This window comes from Apteryx mantelli, chromosome 29 (assembly GCF_036417845.1).
Source record: "Apteryx mantelli isolate bAptMan1 chromosome 29, bAptMan1.hap1, whole genome shotgun sequence".
Classification (NCBI taxonomy): Eukaryota; Metazoa; Chordata; class Aves; order Apterygiformes; family Apterygidae; genus Apteryx; species Apteryx mantelli.
In genome coordinates this window covers 2,374,029-2,397,211 of record NC_090006.1, presented here as the reverse complement: position 1 = coordinate 2,397,211, position 23,183 = coordinate 2,374,029, and the positions used below count along the sequence as shown (strand labels likewise).

The following is a 23,183-nucleotide window of genomic DNA, read 5'->3' as shown; positions in this document are numbered from 1 at the left end:
TCTGCTTTACCATTACTTTGAATTTCTCATGGACCATTGCAGCTTCTGTGAAACCAAAGAGGTCTAACTGTTGTCCTACAGCCTCAGTAACCGTACGGAGGCAGAGAGCTGGAATGATGAAAGCCAAAGGAAAGCGTAACAAATAAAGACCGAATGTCACTAGAATGTCACTAATGTTCCTACTTTTTGAAAGGTGAGCTTTTTTTTTTAAATGATCCCTTTTTAGACCTGCGCCAAGATGCCCCTCAGCTAGTCCCATCATAAAATACAAGTAAAAAAAAAAAATCTGGAAAAAAACAACAAAAAGAAAATCAGGATTTTGTCTTAAATTGCTTTATCTGTTACAAAAGTCAAGCATTATAGTCTGCCAGTTGCCTGCTGGTCTCTGCTGAAGATCCAGCCTGTACTTTTGTGTCTTTCTCTGCCCCACAAAGCTTAGAAACTAACTTCTTTTGGAGAAGGAGGCTCAGAGTTTCTTATTATCACAGCAGTCCGTAGCCAGATTTAATTAACCTTTTACAGGCATAGCTTCAAGCAAGGCAGAATCTGCCTCCCAATTTCAATTAACTTTTGGGGATTAAAAAAAAATTGATCTCAAAATCCAGAACAAGCCACAAAGAGCTATTTGAAAAAGAAAAAAACGTACAGGCTTCTAGCATTAGCTGTGCACTACCAACAACTGGGAAAAACTATTAAATATTTTTTTTGTGTTTTTTTTAATCGGTGGGAACTCTATGAAAATCTTGAATCTGTGTTAAAACTCTGAGGATGGAGCAGGCAATAGGTTGCAGTGCTGGCAAGTGTTGGCAGATGAGAAGCCACCAATATGTCACCATTTCCTGGGTGTAGTGAGCCAGTGGATTTAGCTCAGTTTTAGGAGTCATATTTCACTGTCTGGAAAAGCATCTGCAAGCTGGCGGGTGCCAAGGGCAGCAAGAAGGGTTTGGAAGCAGCCTGAATGCCACTTTGGGAGGTCCCCTGTGAGGAGGCCTGCGGGGGTCCTGGGTCCTCTTTTTGAGCTGTATCTACTGACATGTTCCTAGCCCAAAATCTGCAGGGAGAGAGCAAGGAATGTTGTGCTGGGGCTTACGGGAGCTGCGTTTGCTCTTCGCCGCTGTTGACTTGCAGGTGGCCTCAGTCAGCTCTCTGTAGCCATCTGGAAAGTGTTTGTTAGATTTTATTATGTGAAAACCAATATATTCACTTGCAAAATTGCTCCTCCTTTTAAAAGGGATTTAAGGGTGATTGTTTGAAAACAGGGCAGGGGATTAACCTTTTTCTTCTTTTTTTTTCTTTCTTCCTTTTAACCAAAACAGAGCCTTTCTCCAGTCACCCAGTTCTGTCATAGGACCAAAAAGCCGGAGGGGTGGTTGCCCTATTACGATGTTGTTTTTCCTTTGTAGAGCATCTCGAGGTGTGTGGATGAAAGGTCTGTCTTTTATTATAACTTATACACGCTTCATGGCCAGCTTTCTAGGACTCTAGATTAGCTCCAAATTCCATTCAAGTTACTGTCCCCCATTTTACCTGGCTATTCATTCTTCATGAAGTGTTCTTCCTCTGCCCCCCACCCTTAACCAGCTTTGTTAATTTGCCCTGATTCACTCAGAATTGCTATAATTCCAGTTTTTGCGGAGGCAGCAATTGCTTCCACAAGTGATTCATGCCAGGAGTGGGAGGATTATTGCAAATGAGGAAGCATCTATTTACAAATAAATATCATGGTTATCAGCATGTGGGAGGGGAGAAAGGCAATCAAGAAGGGAAGTAACACAACAGAGCTTACACCGGGCTTTGTGCTGAAGCCAGGGTCGTCTCACTGTTTTTCCTCTGGTTGCTTCCAGCTGCTTACTAGAAAGTGAATCACCTGCTGCTGGAAAAGGGTTTCCCTGACCCTTGTGGGAATGGTAGGAAACAGGCCGTCACTGCAACCATGCAGGGATTTACCAGCCACTGTTTTCATTATGCGCTGGCTCCCCGAGGGTCTGTTTGTCTTGCTGTTAATGGGTGGTCTCGGGAACAGGCAGGACCATAGCGCGGTCCCAGCGCTGACCACTTTTCCTAGCTGGGAAACGCAAAGCCTTGCATGGAGGCTGGCGGCGGCCCTGGCAGTGCACCTGTGGTACGGCCACTCGGACCGAGCCACTGGGGTGCGGGAGTGCTGCAGGAGCTTGCTGCGAAGGGTAATGCCCGTGCCCTCTGCTGCGCCGGCCTTCAGAGTCAGCCTCGCTGGTGGGACAGTCGTTCATGCCTGGGGCTTCAGTGCGTTTCAGGGGACAGGGCTGTGCTGGCAGGCAGCATGTACTGTACTGAAAAGCTGGTGCTTCTGGGGTAAAACTTGGTGGTCTTGCATATTTGGGGGCTGGCAATGTTGCTTCTAGCGGGAACAAATGGCTTCAAAGCCCCCGTCCAACCACGAGCTGCGAGTCTCCTGCAAGGACTTGGCGGAAGCTCAAAGGAAACGCTTGCTTAGCACGAGCGTGGCAGAGGGGCTACGGGTCGGCCCAGAGGAGCAAGAGTGAAGCCTGCAGCACGGGTCACTCCCAGCCTGCCACGGTCCCAGGGAGTCCGACAGCACGCGGGTCATGCTGGTCCTCTGCGTGCCGCCTGCCTCGCTGTGACCGCGCTCACCCCGGGACAGACCTCGGGCTGTGAGGCAAACGCTGACATCCCAGCAGCTGGTGGAGGAGTGGGAGGGGAGCGTCTCACTGCCAGAAACGAGGAACTGCCTGCACACAGCGTGGGGCGAAGCCAAGGATGGGGCTGGGCGCAGCCGGTGACCAGCCAGCAGCGTGGCTTTTCCTCCGACCTACAAACTGGGATGTGTCAGCCAGCAAAAGGGGGGGGAGAGAGTGTCCAGTACCAGTAGCCGTCCGCCTGCATGCCAAGGGGCCACCTCCCCTCCCCCTGGGGAGGCATTTAGCCAGGTGAGGGTCCCTTTGGGGTCCCTTCAGCTCCCAGCAAGGCAGCTGGCTGCTAGCAAAGGGCCGAGCAGGGCATGCGTTGTGTCTGCAACCCAGCAGCAAAGAGCAGAACAAGCTCCAGTGTTTGGAGGCTGAAGCTAGACCTGCCGAGTCTACGAGCAAAGGTGTAACAGGGTCTCTGAACGCTGCAGGAGATGCTCTTGCCACTGGCTGGGTTTGAATCACAATTGACTTTTTCTGCAGAGTTATTCTGAATCAACCAGGAGATAATATATAAATGTGCTGCCTTTTACAGGGTTTCCAAGCAGGTAGTTAGAGGCTGCTTCCTGGCCCTGTATTATGTTCCTACCAAGCTCCCCCACATTGAAGGAAATCTGCTTTCGGCCCTACCCTGAGCTTCCAGGTGGCCTTCGCAGCAGCTCGGCCCTATCGATTTAGAGATGACAAAGGCTTGGATCACCAAGGTAAGATCTGCATCTGAGAGGAAGGGGCGTAGGCTCTTGGCCAGCAGCAGATGAAAGAATGCATTTGTGGTTAGTGAAGCAATCCGGGAGTTTGAGATCTGTGATGCATACAGATACACGAAGGGAAGGGCTGCTCCCTGCCTTCCTCCCGGCCCTTCACCTCCTACAAATAAACCACAGCCCGGATGGAAAAGCAAGAACTTGCAATACACGCTATTGTGCTGGGCTGTGTTAAGGAATCTGATTTGGAAGCCCTGTGAGTGAAGGCCAACGATAACATTAAATTAACACAAGTTTTCTAGACCCAGACTTGCACTGTATTCGGTGTCTGTATGCGGTGGGTCCCGGCCGCCGAGCTGTGATTCACAGTGCAGGTGTTGCCCCTCCTTGCAGCACAAGCGACGTGTTATTCTGACATATGATGGCCCGAAGCCACAGTTTCAGCAACAGCATTTTCAGGGGTCCCACGAGCCAGCCCTGACGGTACCTGCCGCCCTGACCTCAGGTGGCCCGGGCAGGAGGAAGACGCTGACTGTCCCCATTTCCCAGCAGTGACATGGCGGGACCCAGCGCGCAGCTCGCCCTAGTGAGCTGTTAGCAGGAGGGTACACGGCTCAGCCGCCGGTGCTTCCAGTCTAGGTGTATATCCACAGCGCTAAGACCTCCGCAAAGCCCTGGCGGGCGCAGTTAGCTAAGGACAGGCGCAAAGCAAGCCTTGTTCAGAGAAGGCACAGCTTCGCGAGCCCAGCTGCGGCCACCAGCAGGAGCGCGTTGGGGGACACGAGCAGGCACAGGGCTGGGACACAGTGCGGGGAAGCAGGGGATAAAACGAGGGGTAAAACGGGAGCCACAACGGGGAGCACAGCGCGGGGGGGGGGGACACAGCCGAGGGCACAAGCAAAGACACGAGTGGGGACTTGGGGGGGGGGGGCGCAGCAGGGACAGCTTGCAGACACGAGCGGGGCTACGTCCGGAGCCCGGGTAGCAAGAGAGCGGGGCCAGAGGCGGGCGCGTAACGGGGCGCCCGGACCCCCGGGGCTCGGGGGTCCGGGCGCGTAACGGGGCGCCCGGACCCCCGGGGCTCGGGGGGGGCGGCGGCGGCGGCGGCGGCGGCGGCGGCGGCGGCGGCGGCGGGGGGGGGCCGGGCCGGGCCGCGCCGGCTCCGCCCCGGGGCCGCAGTGGCTGGCGGCGAGTCCGCGCCCATTTCCGCCGGCGCGGAGCCCGGCCCCTCGGCCCGCCGCGGCGCTGCTGGGCGCTCGGGCTCCGCCACCTCCAGCTCCACCATGCCGGGCGAGGCGGCGGCCGTGCTGGCCCTCGGTAGGTGCGGAGCGGAGCGGGGCTCGCTCGGGCAGAGCGCTCCGAGAACTCGCGGTTTTCCCCTCCCTCGCCCGAAAACGGCCGCTTGGCGGAACGCGGCGCGAGCGGCTCGCGGGGCAGCGTCGGTCTCGGCGGAGCTGGCTCGTAAACGTCTTTTTTTTTGGGGGGGGGGAGTGGGTGTTTGGGGTGCGGGGTGTTGGACTCGGCCTGTCGCGGCGCTGAGGCTTTTCGGAGCTTCGGCGGCTCGGTGTGGGCTGGGGGAAGTCTCGAGGTACCTGCTAGCGCTGTTTTGCATGAGCTGTCTCTAGAATAAAAAGTAGCGCCCGAGTTCCTCCCTCGGTCTGAACTTAGGCGGAACGTCTTGAAATCGCGGGGCGGTTTCAGGTGATGTGAACCAGGACCGTTTCGCGGTGGCTGGCGACCTCCTGAGTCTCGTCCCGTTCGGGGACCCGAGAGGTCCCCGTATCCCGCTGCGGGTGGGGACAGCTTCGGGTGGCGGCTGCCCGCACGGCCGCGGTGCCGTGCTGCGGCCCGGGGGCCTCCGAGCTCCGGCTGCAAGTGGCGCTCGCCCCGCCGGACCCCGGGAGCCGGGCGCTCTGCACGAGGGCACCGGCGCGCCGGCGGTGGAGCACCGGCGGAGCTCTGCCTGCTTCCTTGCTCAACAGCGCTGGTGGCGTTCAATGAAACACACAACCTGAAACGGCAGCGCTAAAGCGGTTGTAAATGTTTTTGTTTTTAAGCATAGTGCTTTCTGCGGGAGACTCTAATGCGTAATGACTGCACAAGATCCCTCCAGTTATACATTGTCTTGCACTCTATTAATTTTATGAATCAGTCGTCTCTTGCTTCTTAAATCCTACGGACATTTGGCTTCAGTCCCTTTTGTAGTCATTTGCTTAACCGCTCCTTGCTTGTGGGAATGCTCTTTCGCGGTGACTTGCTAAGTAGGGCTGATGGTAGAATCAGCCCTTTAGTCTCTTAATTTCTTTTGGGATAGACTTAATTAGCGAGAGGATATTGCCTGATTTGCAATTAAAAGGACAGGATGTTAATATGCTGTTTTACCCAGGAGATGGGTGAGGTACTGAGGAACTGGAATCGCGCTGTTTGTCGCTGAACAGAAAGACCTCAAACCAGTACCTGAGGTTGGATCCAGCTCAAATCGTGCGGAAGGTGGGTTTGGATCCGAATGTGTTACTCGGCCTTGAGAACTGGGGAAAAGGGAGCCAGACTTGGAGGCTTTGATACCTGCCGCAGCTCAGGTGTGCGGCTGCAGGTGGTTGGTGCTGGCAGCACTGCAAAGTCTTTTGGAAGGGGCGTTTAGCCCAGATGCAGATGGGCCAGGGCAGGGAGAGGAGAGTTCGAGCCTGGGCTTCTTACAAGCACTAGTACTTTGGTAATAGTATTGACAGTAAATCAGCCTTTGCCTGGCAGTTTGTACGGGGCCGGCGTTATTTGATGCAGGACTAGCTTAAAGAGCAGTGTTTTCTGGACCTTATTTTGCTTTCGTTGCTGTTCCTAAGAAGAAGGATTGTAAGTTTTCTGATTGTTTTGCCCAGAAGCCCTACCTGGCGAGGGAAGGGCTGTGTGTGTGCACAGATGTGCGCACTTGGCCCTGAGGACTTGGGACTGGTTACCGCTTTCCTCTTAAGCCTTGGTGACTCTGTGGTCAAGCCTGGGTCAGGGGGAATGCAATGCAAACCTAACAGTGGCTTAAATGAGTGAGGCTCTTTAGAGCACTTGGGTTCAGGAAAGTAACTTGTCTTGGCCCCATTCCACCCTTTGCCTCCTGTGCTGCCTATTTATGTTCTCTGTGGCCATGCTGCTATCCACAGCTGCACCAAAATGTATCCTCGCTGCTTCCCTGGCACTTTGTTCCCTCTGAGGCATCCCTTTGCAGTCCTGCTCTCCCTCCAAGATGCCCGTCACCTGATACAGGAATGCTCTATCCTTCTCAACAACTGTCTTGTCCGCGCTGTCAACACTGGTGACGCCAGACCGCTTCTGTTCTCTGCCAGTGGTGCCTTGCTCCTGCTGTGGCTTTTGACCTTGTGTACTCACGGCTGCAGGTGTTTTTGTGGCTGTGGGGTGTGGAGCGGGTGTGCAGCTGAGCTGGACACAGCCTCTGCTCTGTGGTCACTCAGCCCTCCTCTGCCGGGAGCCTTCCTGGGCCTGGGCGCTTGCTAGGTGCGTGGGCAGCGCATCCCCTCGTCACCCTGCCCCAGGGAGGGCTCGTGGCCCCCAGTCTCGGGGTGCTGAGCCGTGTGCTTTCAGCTCTGGAAGTCCCCGGTCCGACCCCTGGCAGAGGAACCCATTGCAGCCGTTGCTTGAGGCTCTTGGTCTCCTTGGCCTCCCTTCCCAGTTCAGCACCCAGCTCTCCCCTGGGTATATATGAGGGACTGTCTGGCTTCTGTCGGCCTCGGGCCCAGGTTTTGTTTAAGTCTATGCGATGTTCCAGACACCGCATCCTGAGAAGAGCACTTTTATAAACCTTATCTAAACAATAGATTGGAGTATTGGCTTAAAATAACAAGAGAAGCTGGAACCTCCTCCCACTCACCCTTCTTCTGTTCTATATATATGCACCTGGTGGCTGAAAAGGGCTAATCTCCAGAGCCAAAGGGAAAATATGAGCAAAGCTGATTAGGAGGAAAAACTTCAGGCAGGAAACAAACCCCAGTGATAACTGGGAGCTCCTCAAGAAGAGCGTTGTTAGTCATCGGAGAAGCCAGGTTGTCCCTTCGTCATGGCTCATCCTGGTGCAGATGCAGGATCTGCAGGCGGCGCTTGGAGGTGGCACGAACTGATACGGCAGGAGTACAACGGCTGGCGAGCGACGGGACCACGGGCTGTGAACTGGGAAACCCGTCTGGGAAGCCGGGCAGGCTGTGGAGGGGAGAAATCCCAGGCTGGCAGCAGCGAGGGAGCCAGGAGGCTAAGAGACGCTGGGAGCGAGAGCAGTTCCCGCAGTGATGGCGCCCTTTGCAGTTATCATGATACAGCTATTAATGGTGGAGGAGAAGCAGAGGTTTGCAGCAGATGCTTCCCCAGCATATTTGAGACAAAGCAGAGTTGTAAAGTGCATATTTGTCTGCTTGCAAGTCGGGAGGGTCTTGAGCACTGGATATCTCACACCAGGAGCCTGGGTTTAGGAGGTCTCAGGCTTGGCTATGTTTGTTTTTAGGAGATCTTTCCAAAGCAGAGGGTTCCCGGAAGGTAACGGTGGGGGCTTTTACAAGCGAGTAGGTAACGGATAGGTTGGCTAATATGGATGGAAGCGTGGTTTAATATAAATTGAAAAAGCTGGTACAGGATTTGGTTTGGTTTTGGAAGGGACAAACTGAGAGTGGGGCTGAGAAGGGACTGCCAAAATAAAGCAAGGGCTGCTACTAGAATTACCCCCGAGCAGCCTTAGCCTGCAGTATTGTCTGACAAACGTAGCCTTGTTTTTGTGGGGGGGAATCTCAAGTTAGAATGGTATAAATAACTGTGCAAATGCTCTGTGCTTTTGTAAGGCACTTGACTCTACTGGAAATGTCAGGGATACCCAGTATCCCAGTGCGTATTGAACAAAATACAGGGAGTCTCAACACTAGCTGTCCGGAAGAAATCACTAGGGGGGAGAAGAGTGTTTCTTGTGCGGGTGCAGCCCTAAGCCAGCGTCATAAATGTAAAATCATTGCCAACTGAAAAGCTAGAGGTGACGCAGAGGTAGGTGGAGTAGTAACTAAGGACGAGGTGATCTCATGGAGTGAGCTAGCTTGCTTTCTTAGCTGGCCTCGTTCAAACAAATGGCTTTAACGCAACTGAGCGGCACGTTATACCTGTCAGCAGAAGGAACATCAGCCGTTGCTACAGATGCGAGAGCACATCTGGGAAGAAGTGGCGTCCGAGCCCTCTTCGTCCCCATCACAACAGCCAGGAGCTGAGTGTGGGTTTCTGGGCAGGAGCTGGCAGCCTTGGCTGGATAAACGAGGAAGTGGGAGGCGATGGTCCGGCTGCCCTAGGACCGAGGGCTGAGCCCTTTCCCAAGCTAACGCACGCAGTTCCTTTGCCTTGTGTGTAAACGTGGGTATTGGCCAAATCGGGAGAGCGGATCAGAAAGGGTGCAGCGCTGGGGAAAGCATCTTCCGCTGTGTGGACTACCGGCTTGCTACAGGATGGGGTTGAGTTGGCATCGCTGCCAGCTCCCGGGGGTAGCCCAGGTTAGCATAACAAAAAGACAGCCGAGAGGAGGCAGTTTAGTCTCCAAGTAACTTTCCCTAGGGAGAAAATGCAGGGAGCAGGCAGGCTCCGTAGTGCGATGGGGAGAAGCCAAAAATCAGGAGAGTTCCCATGATTTTCACTTGGTGCGATTAACCGTACAAACAAACCTGCCGGGCTGTTGTGCATTCTCGCTTGCTTGTTGCCTTCAGTTCAAGGCTGTCTGCAAGATTTCATTAAACCAATACAAGTAATTGGGTCAAACACGTCCCTGCAGGCAGAATTGGAGTGTGCAGGAGGGAGGCTGCGGTGCGGGATCTGCTGGCCCCATCTGGCTTCACGCCCCGGGACTGATCTGCCCGGTTAAATTCTCTTGGTTGCAAGGATTTCCTCTCGCCTCCCCCCACAAGAACGGTGGTTTTATTCTCGGTTATTCGTACGCTGGGGCTCGTGCTCTGGTGGGTGACGTTTGGGAGAATGACTGCTGTATGTACCGATGATGTGCAAGTATGATGCTGTCTTACTGCTCTTCCCTCGGGAAGTATCTGTCAGAGCTGGGCGCGTTATTTCTCCTCTCTGAAGCTACTCTTGTAGCTCAAGCAGCAGAGACCGAGACCCAGACGTAAGCCAGAAGTCGTGACTTCAGTTCCTGGACGATAGCCCAGGCTTGCTCCCTGTTCCTGAAGTAAAACTTGCCTTCGTCCGGGGGAATCTGCAGTGTACGAAAGGAACCTGCCCGTTTAAGCACTTGGAAAATGCCCCCACTAGTGCTGGCCGGGTGTTTCTGCGTGCGCTTTTGAGACCAGCTCCCTCTGCGCGTGCTGGGAGCGTGGCGAGGGCGGCAGCGCGGGGCCCGTGGCAGCGGCTCCCGTGCAGCCTGCGTGTACCCTCCCGCTTCGCCTGCGGCATTGCTGCAGGCGTCCGGCGTCCTGGGTTTCGGCTGACAAACCTGGCTGTTTCGGCAGCTGCCGAACGTGGCCTGGCCAAACCGCTGCTGCCAGCGACGCCAGGGAGGCTGAGCTCGGGCAGCGAGCACGAAGCTGCAGCTTGTGGGTGTCCAGAGAAGAGCAGTGGCGTTCGCAGGAGACTTTTGCCCACTTAATTCAAGAGACGGAGCGCACAGCAGGTACCTTTGCTGGCAGCTAGGTTGTTCGATGTTCTCTCCTTTGGTTCACGTTTGCCTGTTGCGTGTGTGGCACTTCCTCTTGCCCAGGTGTCTGCTAGTGAGATGGTGTTCTTCATGGTCTGACAAACTCCCTCAAAAAATCCTCTTTTAACATAACCTCTGTTCTTTAAGCCCAGCCTCTTCACGCGACTGGAGGGCTGATCTGCGCTTTGGGTAACTGTGGGACATGGGGACAGCAGGGGTAGTGCCTCTGCAGGCTGCTGAGGAGGAGGGAGGAGGTGCTGCGGGACGTGCCGCCGCAGCACATTTGCGATGCTGGTAACTCACCCAAATCCAAGTGGGGTCTGGACACCTGAGTTTGCAAATAAGCATGTGCTGGGTTAAAGTAGTCAGTGTAGAAATCTCGAGCGTCAGAATCTGGGTCCAGTCGTGATGTGTCAGTGGTCAGGAAGAGCTGGTTGTGGGCTGCAGAGTTTCCTCTGTCTGACGCACGAGGGATTATTTATTTATTTATTATAAGCAGCACAAAGACTATTTATTTGTCAGAGACCAGATACTGGTGTAGGGCAGAGCTCTGGTGAGCTTTGGCCGGGAAACATCTGTGCTGGTGTAATGGAAAGGGGATAACCTCCCCCGCCAGCTCTGCAAGGAAAGAGCTGCCGTCGGTGCAGCGTTGGAAGGTGCCTCCGCATCAAAGGCTTCCATATGTGCGTGCAATTCCTCAACAGCCTGTAAAGCTGTGCAGGAAAAGCCATGTGCTTGAGTAAGGTGAGGTGACTGTGGGTTTAACACGGCCAGGCTCCCGGGGCAGCTGCTTGCTTTGTTCTGTTTGCGTTTGTCGGTGAGATTTGGGATGGGAGCTGTGGAGAGGAAGAGCGCGTCCTTGGGCTAACGCGGTTCGGTGCAGAGAGGGCTACAGGGCAGAGGCAGTGCTTAAGCACGGCTTGTTGGCCGTGCAGCCTGAGGGTGCTTCGCTTTGAAGGATGGTGGCTTTTGGGTAAGCAAGCTCATGGCACGCAGTGTTATGCACAGACACAGGAGGTGAGGCAGGGATGGTAGAAAGCTGAGTTGGGATGAATTGGGATTTGTGGGATCTGTGACTGTTATGCAGCTGAGCTGACTATTAATTGCAAAGAGCACGAAGGTGATACTCTAAACTTAGCTGTGTGACAGCACAGCTAACTAGATATCCATCTCCCGCTTAGCTCGGGGTGTTGCCTTGCAAGGGCTTTTTAAGGTTTCCAGCACTTTCTGAAGATGAACGTTGCCAGGAACCTTGAAAACACTATTTTAGGGTCTTGTTTATTCTGCCCCATCAATGGGTGGAAGCCCTTTTTTGTCGTATTTATGCAGACCGCAGACATGTGCTCCATTCTGTTATTGTAAAGCACACCAACTTGGATATTTTAAGTGCAAATTGGAGATTGTTTTTAGTCTCCATACCAGTTTTAAAATGTCCTATTAAACATCATAGGTTTTCCTTTTAAAAACCTGTGACTCTCGTATCTCTCAAGTTTGTCTAAAAACTGAAGAGCATTCAATTTAGGTCCTTCCCTGGTTTGTTCAGGTCAACTGCCTGTTGGTCTATATTGTTCCTCTGACTTGTGTCTCTCAAAATTTTCCCTAGGTGTCTTCGTAGCTGTGTGCCATGCCCTGGAGAACACAACATCAGCCTTGAGCGGTGAGTTTGCCGTCTGAACTTTCTAGTAGTCGGCCCAACATGCAAGTCTCTTCTGCCCTCCAGGCTGAGCCGCTCGAGCTGCCCCCCTGCTCGAACACTGATTCCAAGCAGATCTCATGTTTCTTCTCGGGTTTCTCGCTCTCCACCGGCTCAAAAGCATTTCTGCAGCCCTGCCCGAGCGCTCGCGGCACCCGCAGCTCAGCACCGTTAGTTTTACGTAATGTTTCCCTGAGGTCTCTCCAAGCCTGCCCTCCTGGCTCTGGCTTTGGGCATCCCCTCTGGGTTTTCATCATGGGATTCAAGGAGCAGACGCCCTCCTTGGCACGCGGCCCAGTGCACACCAGCTGCGGGGCTTGCGTTTTCCGCGCTGTGCTTGCAGCTGCGTGGAGGTGGCAGGAGAGCGGGGGTGGAGGGCAGGGCTCTCAGCTGCACCGTGCACGGAGCCGGGCGTTTGGCGAGCAGCTTTGCTGGGGAGACGCTGAAGTGTGAGGAGCAGTTGTTGGCCGCCTTGCTGCGTGCAGTGCTCACCTTTCACCTTGGCACGTAAGCGGACTTGCCTATAACTCGTTAGTCTTGGTGGCATGAGGAAGCTGAGCTGTTGGAAGAGCCACAAAAGAAAACTGGCAATAGTTTATCTGCCGCTTATCCAGCCCGCGGAGAGCTTAACTCGGAGCAGCCTGCTCCCAGCCGCTCGGGCCGCCTGGCAAGGAGCCCTTGGAAGTGGAGGGCACGTGGGCAAAGCCCTCGCTAGGTTGGTGTTGGGGAATTCCTGGCTCTCGCCGTGGGCACGCGATGCTGCCGCCGGCGGGGGCTCCCTCGTTAGGCGATTGGGCAAGAGCTGGCGTGATGCTGGGGGAGGCTGCAGTGGGAAGCTAATTACCGGGGCTTCGCAGTGCCCTGCTGGTTACTGCGGCTGCTGTGTCGACGGCTTGTGCAGGAACGGGCAGGAAGCTGTGTCTTTCCGTGGGTGGGATGGGGCTGCATAAGCGTCTGCCGGCGGCCTCCTCCCCATGGAGACCCTGTCTGGCTCACAAATTTGGCAGGGCAGCTGGGTTGGCCCGTTCTAAACCCCGGGGTGGAAAGTGCTTGGGACTGGCCCCTTCCCTCCCGAAAGCCGTTGGTCCGAACCAGCGCGGGAGGAGGTGGGGAGGGGTGCGCAGGAGCAGGGCTGCTCAGCACGGATGCCTCGGGTTTGCTAAATCTGAGTATTTGGGGAGCGTAGCCTGGGGAGTTGCATTAAGGTTTCCTCTTCCTCCTCCTCCTGAGCCCTGCTTGGCTTGTGACTCTCGCAGGGTGCCTTTGGGGCTGTTGTTCCCATTTAGGACTAGTCCAGCTTCCCTGAGGAGCTCTCGGGAGCCGTGAGGCCCCTGGGGATAAATGATGGCCCGGAGATCAAAGTGCGGATCGGATTTGTAAGAGGTTCTCGCTGTGCTTGGATGTGCCTGGTACTAACCGAGCCCCAGCCTTTTCCGTCAACGCCGAGTGGCAGGGGAAGGTGTTTCACAGCTATTGCAGTCGTTCAGGGTTTACACAATAATTACAGCCTTGCTAGGAGAGAATAGCGCCTTCTTTCACCCAGGATGGCCGGAGTCCAGCGCTGTTCAAGTGTCAGGCGTTGTAGGTAGGCTCAGGGCAGAAGTGCTCTGAACACATCCCGAAGCAGGCTGGAGACTTTGTTTCGCTCGGTGACGAGCTTCAAAAATCCCTGTAGGACCCAGGTCCCCGGGGATGCGCCCTCCCCGTGCGCAGGCCAGGGCAGCCGGAGGGGACGGGGCGAGTGTGGCGGCGGCAGCATGGGGCAGCAGTGGCAAGCGCTGGGGAGCGCCCGCGAGAGACCGCAGCTGTCACGGGTGCCGGAGGCTGCTGGCACAGGGGTGACCCCGGCTCGGGAGCCGGTTCCTGGGACGTTCGCCAGCACGGTGCCAGGAGAAACACCTCCCACGTCAGCCGGGCTGCGTTTCCACCAGTTCAGAAACGGCCACCGGCCTGTGACCAAATGTTTTCCTGAGCTGGCCTGGAGCAAAGTTCGGCTGGGGGGAAGGTGGGGAGCAGAGCCTGCTTTTGCAGCCGTTTCTTTTTCCCAAGCGTCGTTTAATCTCCTCGCTGGTCACGCGCCTGGGGCCTCCCGGGGCAGCGGTACCTCCCGCCCGTGGCGACGGGCTCTCTGCGCTGGGGCGTCCCTCGGGGTGCCAGCCGTGTCGAGCAGCGGCTGGGTGGTAAGGACGAGCTGAAAACACCGCCAACGCCAAGGCCTGGGGAAGGCAGCGTCGGGGGGGGGGGACGCAGGGTGTTCAACAGCTCTGAATGAAGGCGCAGGATGGAGCCCCTGGGCTGGGGGCGAGGCGTCTGCTCGGAGCTCGGCACCTGCTGGACGGCTGCTCCTGCCCTCGGGGACCGGGGGGCCCTGCCAGCAGCGCGGAGCCCTCCGGGAGGCGAGCGCGGGGCGCCGCTCGCTGCCTCCGCGGCTCTAATAGGGCAGGCAGGGCAGCGCAAAAGCCCTGCTCGTTCACCTAAAATTACCCGGGATGGGTCCCAGGCCCTGCGCTGGTGGAGCATGCAATGCCGCGGCCGGGGGCACGGCCCTGGGTGCAGGAGCAAAGCCGATCGCCGGCTGTTTGTTTGTTTTTCCTGGTGCGGAAAATGAGAAAACCGCCTGTGGCAGGTTGTGCAAGAGCAGCAGCCCTGCGCCTCCGTTGGCGTTTGCTGCTAGTGCGCCGGTCCGCGAAGGAGCCGGGCCAGCGCCACCCTGCCCAGCACCAGTGGCAGCCGAGCTGGGGACATTGCAGCCTGCGAGGGGGCCGGGCCGGCGCCCGCGGCCTCGGAGGCTCTCGCGGGTCTGGTGTGGCGCAGAGCGAGCGCAGCGGCGTTGGCGGGAGCCGCTGTGCAAGAGGCGCTCCGCGTGCCACCAGCGCTGCCCAGGCTTCGGGATGCTCGCGGGGATGCCCCGGGCACCTTGTGTGCGGGAGACTGAATCCGAGAGAGGGACGCTTGGCATGCGGGACAGCCCTTGTCGAGGACTTGGTATGGGTTAGCGCCGCAGGCGGCTGTGCGGCGCTGGGAGCCTGCTCTGGGGGTGCTGATACCCCGGCTCGGAGGGCAGGAGAAGACGCTGCCCTTGGGGAGGGAAGGAAACCTCGCGGCGAGAGCGAGCGCTTCCTCTCGGCCCGAGGTCGCGCTGTTAGCGGTAGGATATTGCTCATTAAATGTGCCGCGGCTCCGGCGGGGCGGCTGCTAGCGCCTGATGCCGTTTGCAGAGCAGCTGAGCCGCTTACGCCCGATAAACTGCTTCATTCATAAAACGAGTACAAGGGGCGGTGGTGGCTGCGGGTCCTCGGCTTCCCCCAGGCCAGCCGCCCCTCCGGCCCCTTCTCGCAGCCCTGGGCTGCTGCTTCCGAGGGGGCAGGTGGGGAGGAGCCGTGTCCCAGGGCGCTGCTGGCCCGCGCTGGCTCTGTCCAGGGCTGGAGAAGCCGAGCGAGTCTCAGGGGCGCCGCGGGGGGCTTGCGTCCGCGGGGGACGCGCCGGCCTTGGGCAGCGGCACATGAGCTGGCCGGATGTCTTGGGCTTTTTTTAATGGTTTGCTGGGCTTCAAAGTGAAGCAGCTTTGGAAGGTTTGTGAGTGGCCGATTCATACATCCCTGCTCGCTTAGCCAGCGCCAGGTTAAAAGGCATCTGCCTATCTTGGAAGCCTGTTTGTAAACACGGCTCCTGGCAGGGATATAAAACCTCCTTTCTGGGCTGGAAAGATTGATGCTTCGGCCGCATTAACCGGTGCATGTTAAAGGCAACTGTGTTCTCGGAGCGAGGGGGAGCGCTTCCCGCGAGCCCGTGGAGCCTGGCAGCAGAGCCGCGCTTTGGGACGGGCGTGCGCGAAGCATGGGTCAAATCCCGCTAAGCAAACAGCGGGGCTTGAGAAAGCGGCACCAGGGCGGCCGTCCCGCTCTGCACCCCCTCGCGCCTTGGCTGCCCTTTGGAGCCGGACCTTCTCTCCGCGACGGCCACCGGGGCCGCGAGACGCCCAGGCGCTGCAAACTGCTCCCACGCCGCCTCGTCCTGGCCCAGCACCGCTGCCCTCCAGGCCGCCTTCTCCCCGCGTCCGAGGCTCGGGGGGGCTTTGCAGACCGAAACGGCTTGAGCTGCCCGTCCGCCCCCTGCGAGACGGGGGAACGGAGCAGACGGCTTGCCCGAGGTCGGGCTGGTTTGCAGAGGGCGCAGGCAGCCTGCGGCACGCCGGGATCACCCCGCTGGGGCGCCGCGGCGTTGCAAAGCGGCTCGTTGCCCCGCGCGCCCCGCGGGAGCTCGGTGGCCTGGGCTCTCGTGGCCGGTACAAGGCCACGGAGGGGTGGAAGCCGCGCAGAGGCCTGGAAGCGGCGGGCGGGAAAACGGCACGTTGTCGGGCAGCTCGTGGCTTGATAATGGCTTGCCACGGAAAACACGGAGGAAGGAGGCTCCCGTTCCCCGCTGCAGGCGTCGCTGGCGGGGGAGTGGCGAGTTTCCGTGGGTTTCCCCGGCTTAAAACAGCCCGTTTGTTCGAAGGGACCTTGGCTGCGGCGGGAGCTGGCAGGGAGGATAGTAGGGTTTTCATGGGGAGAGCGGGGGGAGCGCCGGAAAGCTCTTTGGGACGCGGCGATTCGGGGGTGGCAGGATGCCCAGGAGGAAGCTGGGAACGTGAGAAAAGGCTGGAAAGACGGATTGGGGAGGTGCTGGTGGGAGCCGGCGTGTGTGACAGCTCAGCTCCCGGCTGCCCGGAGCAGGCTCGAGCCCCGCCGGCGCGGAGCCGGGGCCGGCTTGGTCCTGGCAGCCCGCCGTGCCTCGTGCACAAGGGAGCGGAGCCGGGGAGAGGAGAGAGGCTGGAGCAGGAGGAGGAATGAGGGCGGACAAGGCGAGGGGACTCTGCCTTGGCGTATCGCCGCAACGGGAGCTGCGTAAAGCCCTGGTGCGAGCGAAGCAGCAGCTTGGCCCTAGAGCAGAGCCGCGACTTCCTCGGGAGGCAAAGCCTCTGCAGGGCTCGGGCGCTCTCGTGACGTGCATGGATTTGATTAGGAGACCAGGAAAGGTGCTGGGTCCTCCTTAGCTCTGCGCCAAACAGCTGGCATTTAAGCCAAAGGGTTTGACGCCCAACCTCGACGGATGGCCCGGCGAGGAGAGCCCCCGCTGAAAGTCGCGGCGTGACGTAGCTCTGGCTTTCTGGGCACGCTCCGAAATTTCCCCCCTTTCGGTTTAAAAAGCGACATTGTCTGCTTTGTATCCCCCCGCCTCTGTCCGCCGCGGAGCAGAATGCGGCCTGAAAGGCAGCAACAAAGACCCGCTCAGCATCCGCGGCAGCGGCCACCGCGAGAGCGGAAGGAACTGCGGGACGGCGAGGATGAAACAAAGGGGCTGGAAAGGGAGGCCGGGAAGCGGGCCAGGGCGGCGGCGGAGCTCGGCGGCGGGAGCCGGCCCTTCCCGGAGGGCCGCGCCGCGAGTCCCGCAATGTGGCCTGCAGCTGCTCTCCACGGCGCTGCTTAATCTGAGCCAGGAGAGGGTTCGCTCATGTGCAGAGCTGGGACCGGCTCCTGGCCGAACCACAGGCCCCAGGTTGGTGCCGTGGCGGCAGCAGCGGCGCTGAGGTTGCTCTGGGGGTGATGGCAGTATTTCGTGTTTCACTAGACATCTGGGCACGATGCTCTCCCTGGGGAGAGGGGAGCAATGGGGCGCTGCGAGAGAGGGGCAAGCAAAACGCCTCGTGTCTTGCCCAGCGGCTCCGCATACGTGCTAGGGAGATGTCCTGGGCTTTGGTGATAGCTGCTGGCGGTAGGGTTGGTTCTCCCTGTAGGAGGTCACCCTGTGGATGAACGTAGCTCTAGCCCGGTTCGCAGCCTGGTTGTCCTCGTGTGCTGTGCATCGATCGACTCGTGGCTACGGGCTGGCTGGAGCAGCGGCAGCGCGGCCGAAGGCTTAAAATAGTTCCTTGGCTTTGTGCAGTGCAGAGCAGTCTCGGAGTGCTTGTGGCTTTTTGGCAGCAGCTGAATTGCTACTGATCTGGAAGCTGGTTGGGAAAGCAACTGCGGATGATGACATGAGTCCTACGGTCAATGCGTGCCAGTGGGTCTTCACCGACGCCAAGCCCCAGCAGGACAGGAGAGGTGGCAGGGGCATTAGGTGCCAAGCTCCCGTTCTGCTGGTGGTCTGCGGACCGCTGTCTCCTAGTCCGAAGAAGGACTGTGAAAAACCCACCCAGGCTGAAGTTGAAATCGGGTTTTGTCTTCTGTCCAAAGCCCTGGTGGGCTGTCACCATGGCTCTCCTGTACGATGCTGCACATCAGAGTTGACGGCATTGCGGCAGGGGGTGGTGGTTTGCCAGTGAAGGGCTCCTCTGGTTTCCGAAGGGCTGCGAAGCACTAATCCAGTCCATCCCTGTCCCAGGCTGGGCTCAGCTACATCACAACCGTTCCCAACAGGTGACAGTCTCCCTGGTCCGGAAAAGCTTTTGATGATGGAGGTTTTGGCCATGGCTGTGGCTGCAGCCCCGCTAAGTTGAGCAGTGTCCATGCGCGTTGGATGGCTGCGGGTGGATGTTGGCGAGCAGTGGAGGAGGCAGCGGTCTGCAGCTCCCTCTTACCGAGATGTCTGCAGCCTGCCTGGCACTGAGGGGCTCTGTCAGGGGTGGCCCGGAGGTTGGGGTGGTCCCCAGAAGGGCTCGCGGGGTTGTCAGAGTTGCCTGGGGTGCGCTGGGAAAGGCGTCACTGGGATGCGGGACGAGGCCGGTGAATGGTGCTGGTTCTGTGGTGGGCTTGGCCGAAAACATCGCCTCTTCCTCCATCCCAGCAGGATGCCAGTGGTTGGGGCCACTGAGCTGCGAAGACCTGGAAAGAGCTTCCTGCTCTGCTCTCGGGATCCTTCTATGAAGCCAATGGTGTTTAGGGCTTGTCTCTGTGGATTAAAAGCCCAAACTGGCTATTTTTGCGGGGGGAAGAGGGCATCTTAGTGAGACAGTAATGAACTGGGAGGGAATCGGTGCTCGTGAAATGGGAACGGGCCACGAGGACAGAGGCGTTTTCACTTCACCGGCAAGGTGGCTTGCTGAGGTAGAACTTCCACCTTGCAGGAGAAATGCTGCAGGAAGGCTGGAGAGCTTTGGCCGCTCTGCGTGTGCTTTATCGTGGGATGCTTGTGGCACACGAATTGCCCTGACCCAAAGAAAGATGGTGGTTTTTCTCAGTGAAGGCCGAATCTCGGCTCCTCGTTCTCTGAGGATTGTGTAACGAGCTCTGGTTATGAGATGGTCCTGGCTGATGTCTCCAGACCTCGCTCAGATGTTTTTCTGGCTGTTCTTCCTACCGTCACGGCTGTGAGAAGGACCATGTTTGACTGCTTCAGCTGGAAACCCGATGGGGATCCCAGCAGCAGGGCTGGTCGCTGCCACCAAATCGTCCTACCAGGCTTTTTCTCTTTCAGCATCTGGACCGTTTGAACCAAGCCCCGTCTCGCTACGATACCGCTCACAAACAGGCATTTGCAAGATCTTTCCTTGCTTTGCCTTGCCCGAGACCCGGAAGCATTAGAAAGACGTGGATTTAATTACCCCAGCCTGTCATAAATTCATGGAAACAGGAACTTGAGGTGGCTTTGAAACGACAGGGATCGGATGTGCTTTATATGAGGGCTAATCCGAAAGCAGGATATTTGTTTTCCATATCTGCTGGGGAGGATAATTTAAAACAGCGCGGGCCGTAATGCAAAACAGTGTCACGGCAAGGGGAGCCGGTGCTCGCTGCGTAGGCTCTCGCGTCCCCCTGCTTCCCGAGCGCCTGCGTTTGGAGCTGCTCGGGACGTTTGCCCCTGCCAGTGAGGCCACTAGAGCAGGCTCCACGCACGCCAGATGTTCTTTAACTCTCTCCTCCCCCAGGAAGGGTTTTAAGCTTTAAGCTCTTCAGCAAATTCTTCTAGTGCTGGGAAGGCTTATTCTGCGAGCAGGTTCCCATATGCCCTGCGCTAGCTCCGTTAAGTGTTAGCAGCTGCTTGCTTCGGGCTTGCCGCGCGGCTTGGGAAGGGGACACCGGACCTGGGCGAGCCGATAGTCCCCCTTCACCGTTGCCCGTTTCCTCCGCCTCCCGTCGCTCCCTCGCTTTGTCTGCAGGTTGTGGGCCGGATCCCACCTTGACGCTGGTGGATGCACCGCCGCCGGCTCCGGGCGCGTTCCCTGCTCGCGTGGGTGCGAGCAGGCTGGCGGGGGGGTGGGATTGCGGAGAGCTCCTGCAGCCTGGTCTCAAGGCACCACCGGAGCCCCGCTGTGCTCTGGCTGCCCGAGCTGCGGCACCTGGGGCTGCCCAGGGCTAGTGCAGAGCCCCGAAGGCCCCGAAGCGGGTGCGTCGGTGGCTGGGGAAGGGCCGTGCGTGCCTCTAAACGCCGTTAGGCGAGCTGCTGGCAGGGACGAGATGTGCTTCCCGATGAACTCTTTTGCTCCCTTTGTTCAGGGCGATGAATTCAAATTCAGTGCTCTCTTAGGCACCTAAAACTAAATCCAGCAGTAAAACACACATGCGAACCTTCATTAGACCAAGTCCGGGTCACTGCCAGCCCAGAGCGGGCTGACGAGCGGACGTGGCACATGAACGGGGTCGGAAATGCATCCTCCTCCTTTTTCTCTCCGCTCCAGGTCCCCCAGTGGCCGCGGCAGTGCGATCCCATTTTAACGACTGTCCTGACTCTCACAGCCAGTTCTGCTTCCACGGGACCTGCAGGTTTCTGATTCAAGAGGAGAAGCCAGCATGCATGTAAGTGCGTCTTGTCTGCCCTGTCCAGGGCAGAGCAACCGGCCGCGAGAGCTGCGGCGACCCGCTTGTGAGCCCAAGCGAGTCCCTTCCATCTCTCTCTTGCCACAGTTCGGCTCGAGATTGAGAATAAGAGTGGGACGGAGCGACTGAAGAGTGGGCACAGTGCTTTGCTTGCGCCAGGCGCCCTGGCGATGCGGGGACCGGGGTGTTGGCTGAAGGAGCGGGGCCGAGCGCTCGAGGGGAAGGCAGCGTTCACCAGGGCTGCGGCCGCTCCGCCCGTCCGGGAGCGGGGGCAGCTGACGCCTCCCGGGGGTGATGGCCATCCAGGCAAGAGGGTGACAAAACAAAGCATTTTTCAATGCTTATACCTTATTTCACAGACTACTATTGAGCAAAAGCCATGCTAACTTCAGCCTGGGCTTTGCCTGAAAAAAGCACGCAGGATTAATATCTGGAGGGGCCTTTTCAGGGTTGTTTGTGTCTCCTCTGGACTATCCAGCAGGAATTTCCAAAAAAAGAGGAATTGAATCCCGCTCCTGTTGGCCTCTGAGCTTGCACACCTGCCAGGCAGCTCTGGGTTAATTCTCTTCTCCCCTCTCCTTGCAGATGCCACTTTGGGTACGTCGGGACGCGCTGCGAACACGCGGATCTCCTCGCCGTGGTCGCTGCCAATCAGAAGAAGCAGACAATAACTGCCTTGGTGGTGGTGTCGGTGGTGGCCTCGGTTGTGCTCATTGTGGTGTGTGTGTTAATACAGTAAGTACGTGCGGCAGGCGGTCAGGTCGCAGCTTGCTGAGCAGGTCCCTGAAATCAAAGCCTTGTTCCCCCAGGAGGGGTTGGGCGCTGGCTTTTGCAGGGCTGAAACATCCGCGTAGACCTCGCCGCGCTGTCCAAGACCTGCCCTCCCATGTGCAACTGTCAACGGTGGGATCTCCTTTAGGAGATGCCTCTGGCCTTTGCCGAGTCCTTATTTGGGGTTGCAAAGAGATGGGTGGGGTGTGATCTCATTCAAACATCAGTCCGGAGCCCCTAATGATTCGTTATCTAGTAAGATAAGCAATTACGTTTCAAGGGAAACTTTTTTCTTGAGGAAAAGCCTGCTCACCTTGAAGGCTATCTTAATTGGGTGAAATCCAAAGCTAACTTGAGGGGCCGGTTCCTAACTGCTTCCCAAAACGTGGGCTAAACTCGGAAATGTCCATGAAGCTGGGCCCATTTCCAGCTAGGTGGCAGGAAAGACAGTCCCAAATTTGGTGCAATCTGCCTGCTGCGGCTCCAGTTAAAGCTAGAGGTGGCCGTAAATCGGGTTCTGCTCAGAGTCTGGCATGTGCACGGGGAGTACGAAGTCCTGCTTGGTCCCCCGGCAGGCTCCGCTGCAGGCCTGAGCCCTCAAATTCGGCAAAGGTTGAACAGGGAGATGATTGTCTCGGGTCTGGTCTTGCTCCTGTGTTAATGGTTTGCCTTTAATGTGGGTGACATGAGCGATGAAGTGCTCTGCTATCGTTACCTTGCTAGTGGAGTTGGTTGTCTCTGGGAAAAGCGAGTCTTGCCCGCGCTGGTGTTACACGGCCAAAAGCTTCCAGTCACTGCTGCGAAGCTTCAAGCAACTGTCCTGCGCGTTGTGCCGGATAACTGGAACGGCACGGAACAGCTCGTCCCCTTTGATGCAACCGACCTCGGTGATAACTTTGAAGGATGGGACAATAATACTCGTGTTGCAATGCGCGTGTTTTTTAATAAGCTAAAATTAATGTCTCCGCTGTGTAACTCAGAGGAACGGGTAGCGTTGTGGTGGCTGGTTTCCCGAACGGAGAGGTTCGCAGTGGGAAGCGCGTTGCTTCATCGTTCCCCTGCGTGTTGGAACGCCTCTGAAGCACTTTGTAATGAGATCAAAGAAGCAGACCGGTCGGTATGGCTGCCGTGGCTCCGGCTGCAGCGGTCGCCCTTCTCCAGAGCAGCGTATCCTGGCGGTGCAGACGGAGCCTGCCACCACAAACCCATCCGTGCAACGAGACCGCTGGCCACGCATTGCCCCCAGCGCCCCGCGGGCCGCCGCGATGTCCGCCCTGCATTTCCGTCCAGCATGTGTCCGGTGTGCACTGGCCTCGGTGGGGCTCAGGCTCTGTCGCTCACGGTGCCACCCCTGCCAGGATGGTCCTTCCACGCAGCTGAGTTGGGGCACGACCCCAGATGCTCTCTTGGACTCAGCAGAGTTAGCGTGGGGTGGCCAAGGGCAGGATTTGGCCCGAGTACATTGGTCTTGACTCTTTACCACATCCCCCGCCCTGCTTGTGTTTCAGTTGCTGTCGGGTAAGAAAACACTGTGAGTGGTGCCGAGCCGTGGTGTGCCGACACGAGAAGCCCGGCGGGCTCCTGAAAGGCGGCGCGTCCTGCTGCCACTCGGAGACGGGTAGGAGGAGCGGGGCTGCCGCTCACGCCCCCGGACGGCGGGGCGCTCTGTGTCTCCCGGGCCGGCAGCCCCCCGCCGGCGTAACCCTGCGTCTCCTGTGCTTCTTCCGCAGTGGTCTGAAGGGGAGCTGGGTCCGTTGGCTGCTGCGGATGGACTGGCTACAGCGTGACAGAGGAGGCCCATGCCGTTCCGGAGACGAACACAACTTCTTTCCTTTCTTTTCCTTTATTTTTTCCCCTGTGGGAGCTGATGAGCAAACGCTCTGGAGGGGAGGGGGGCAGGAGGTGTGCGCCGGCCCCCTGGAC

General features: G+C 57.7%; 1 protein-coding gene across 1 annotated transcript; it reads left to right on the top strand.

Annotated features, from left to right (window-relative positions):
- Nucleotides 1-4,615: 4,615 nt before the first annotated feature.
- Nucleotides 4,616-22,870, top strand: TGFA (transforming growth factor alpha). The gene is made up of 5 exons (XM_067312422.1): nucleotides 4,616-4,705; nucleotides 11,662-11,715; nucleotides 20,351-20,468; nucleotides 21,075-21,207; nucleotides 22,769-22,870. Exons 1-5 carry the CDS (start codon nucleotides 4,672-4,674, stop codon nucleotides 22,793-22,795), a joined length of 366 nt encoding a protein of 121 aa, XP_067168523.1. The 5' UTR covers nucleotides 4,616-4,671; the 3' UTR covers nucleotides 22,796-22,870.
- Nucleotides 22,871-23,183: the final 313 nt, after the last annotated feature.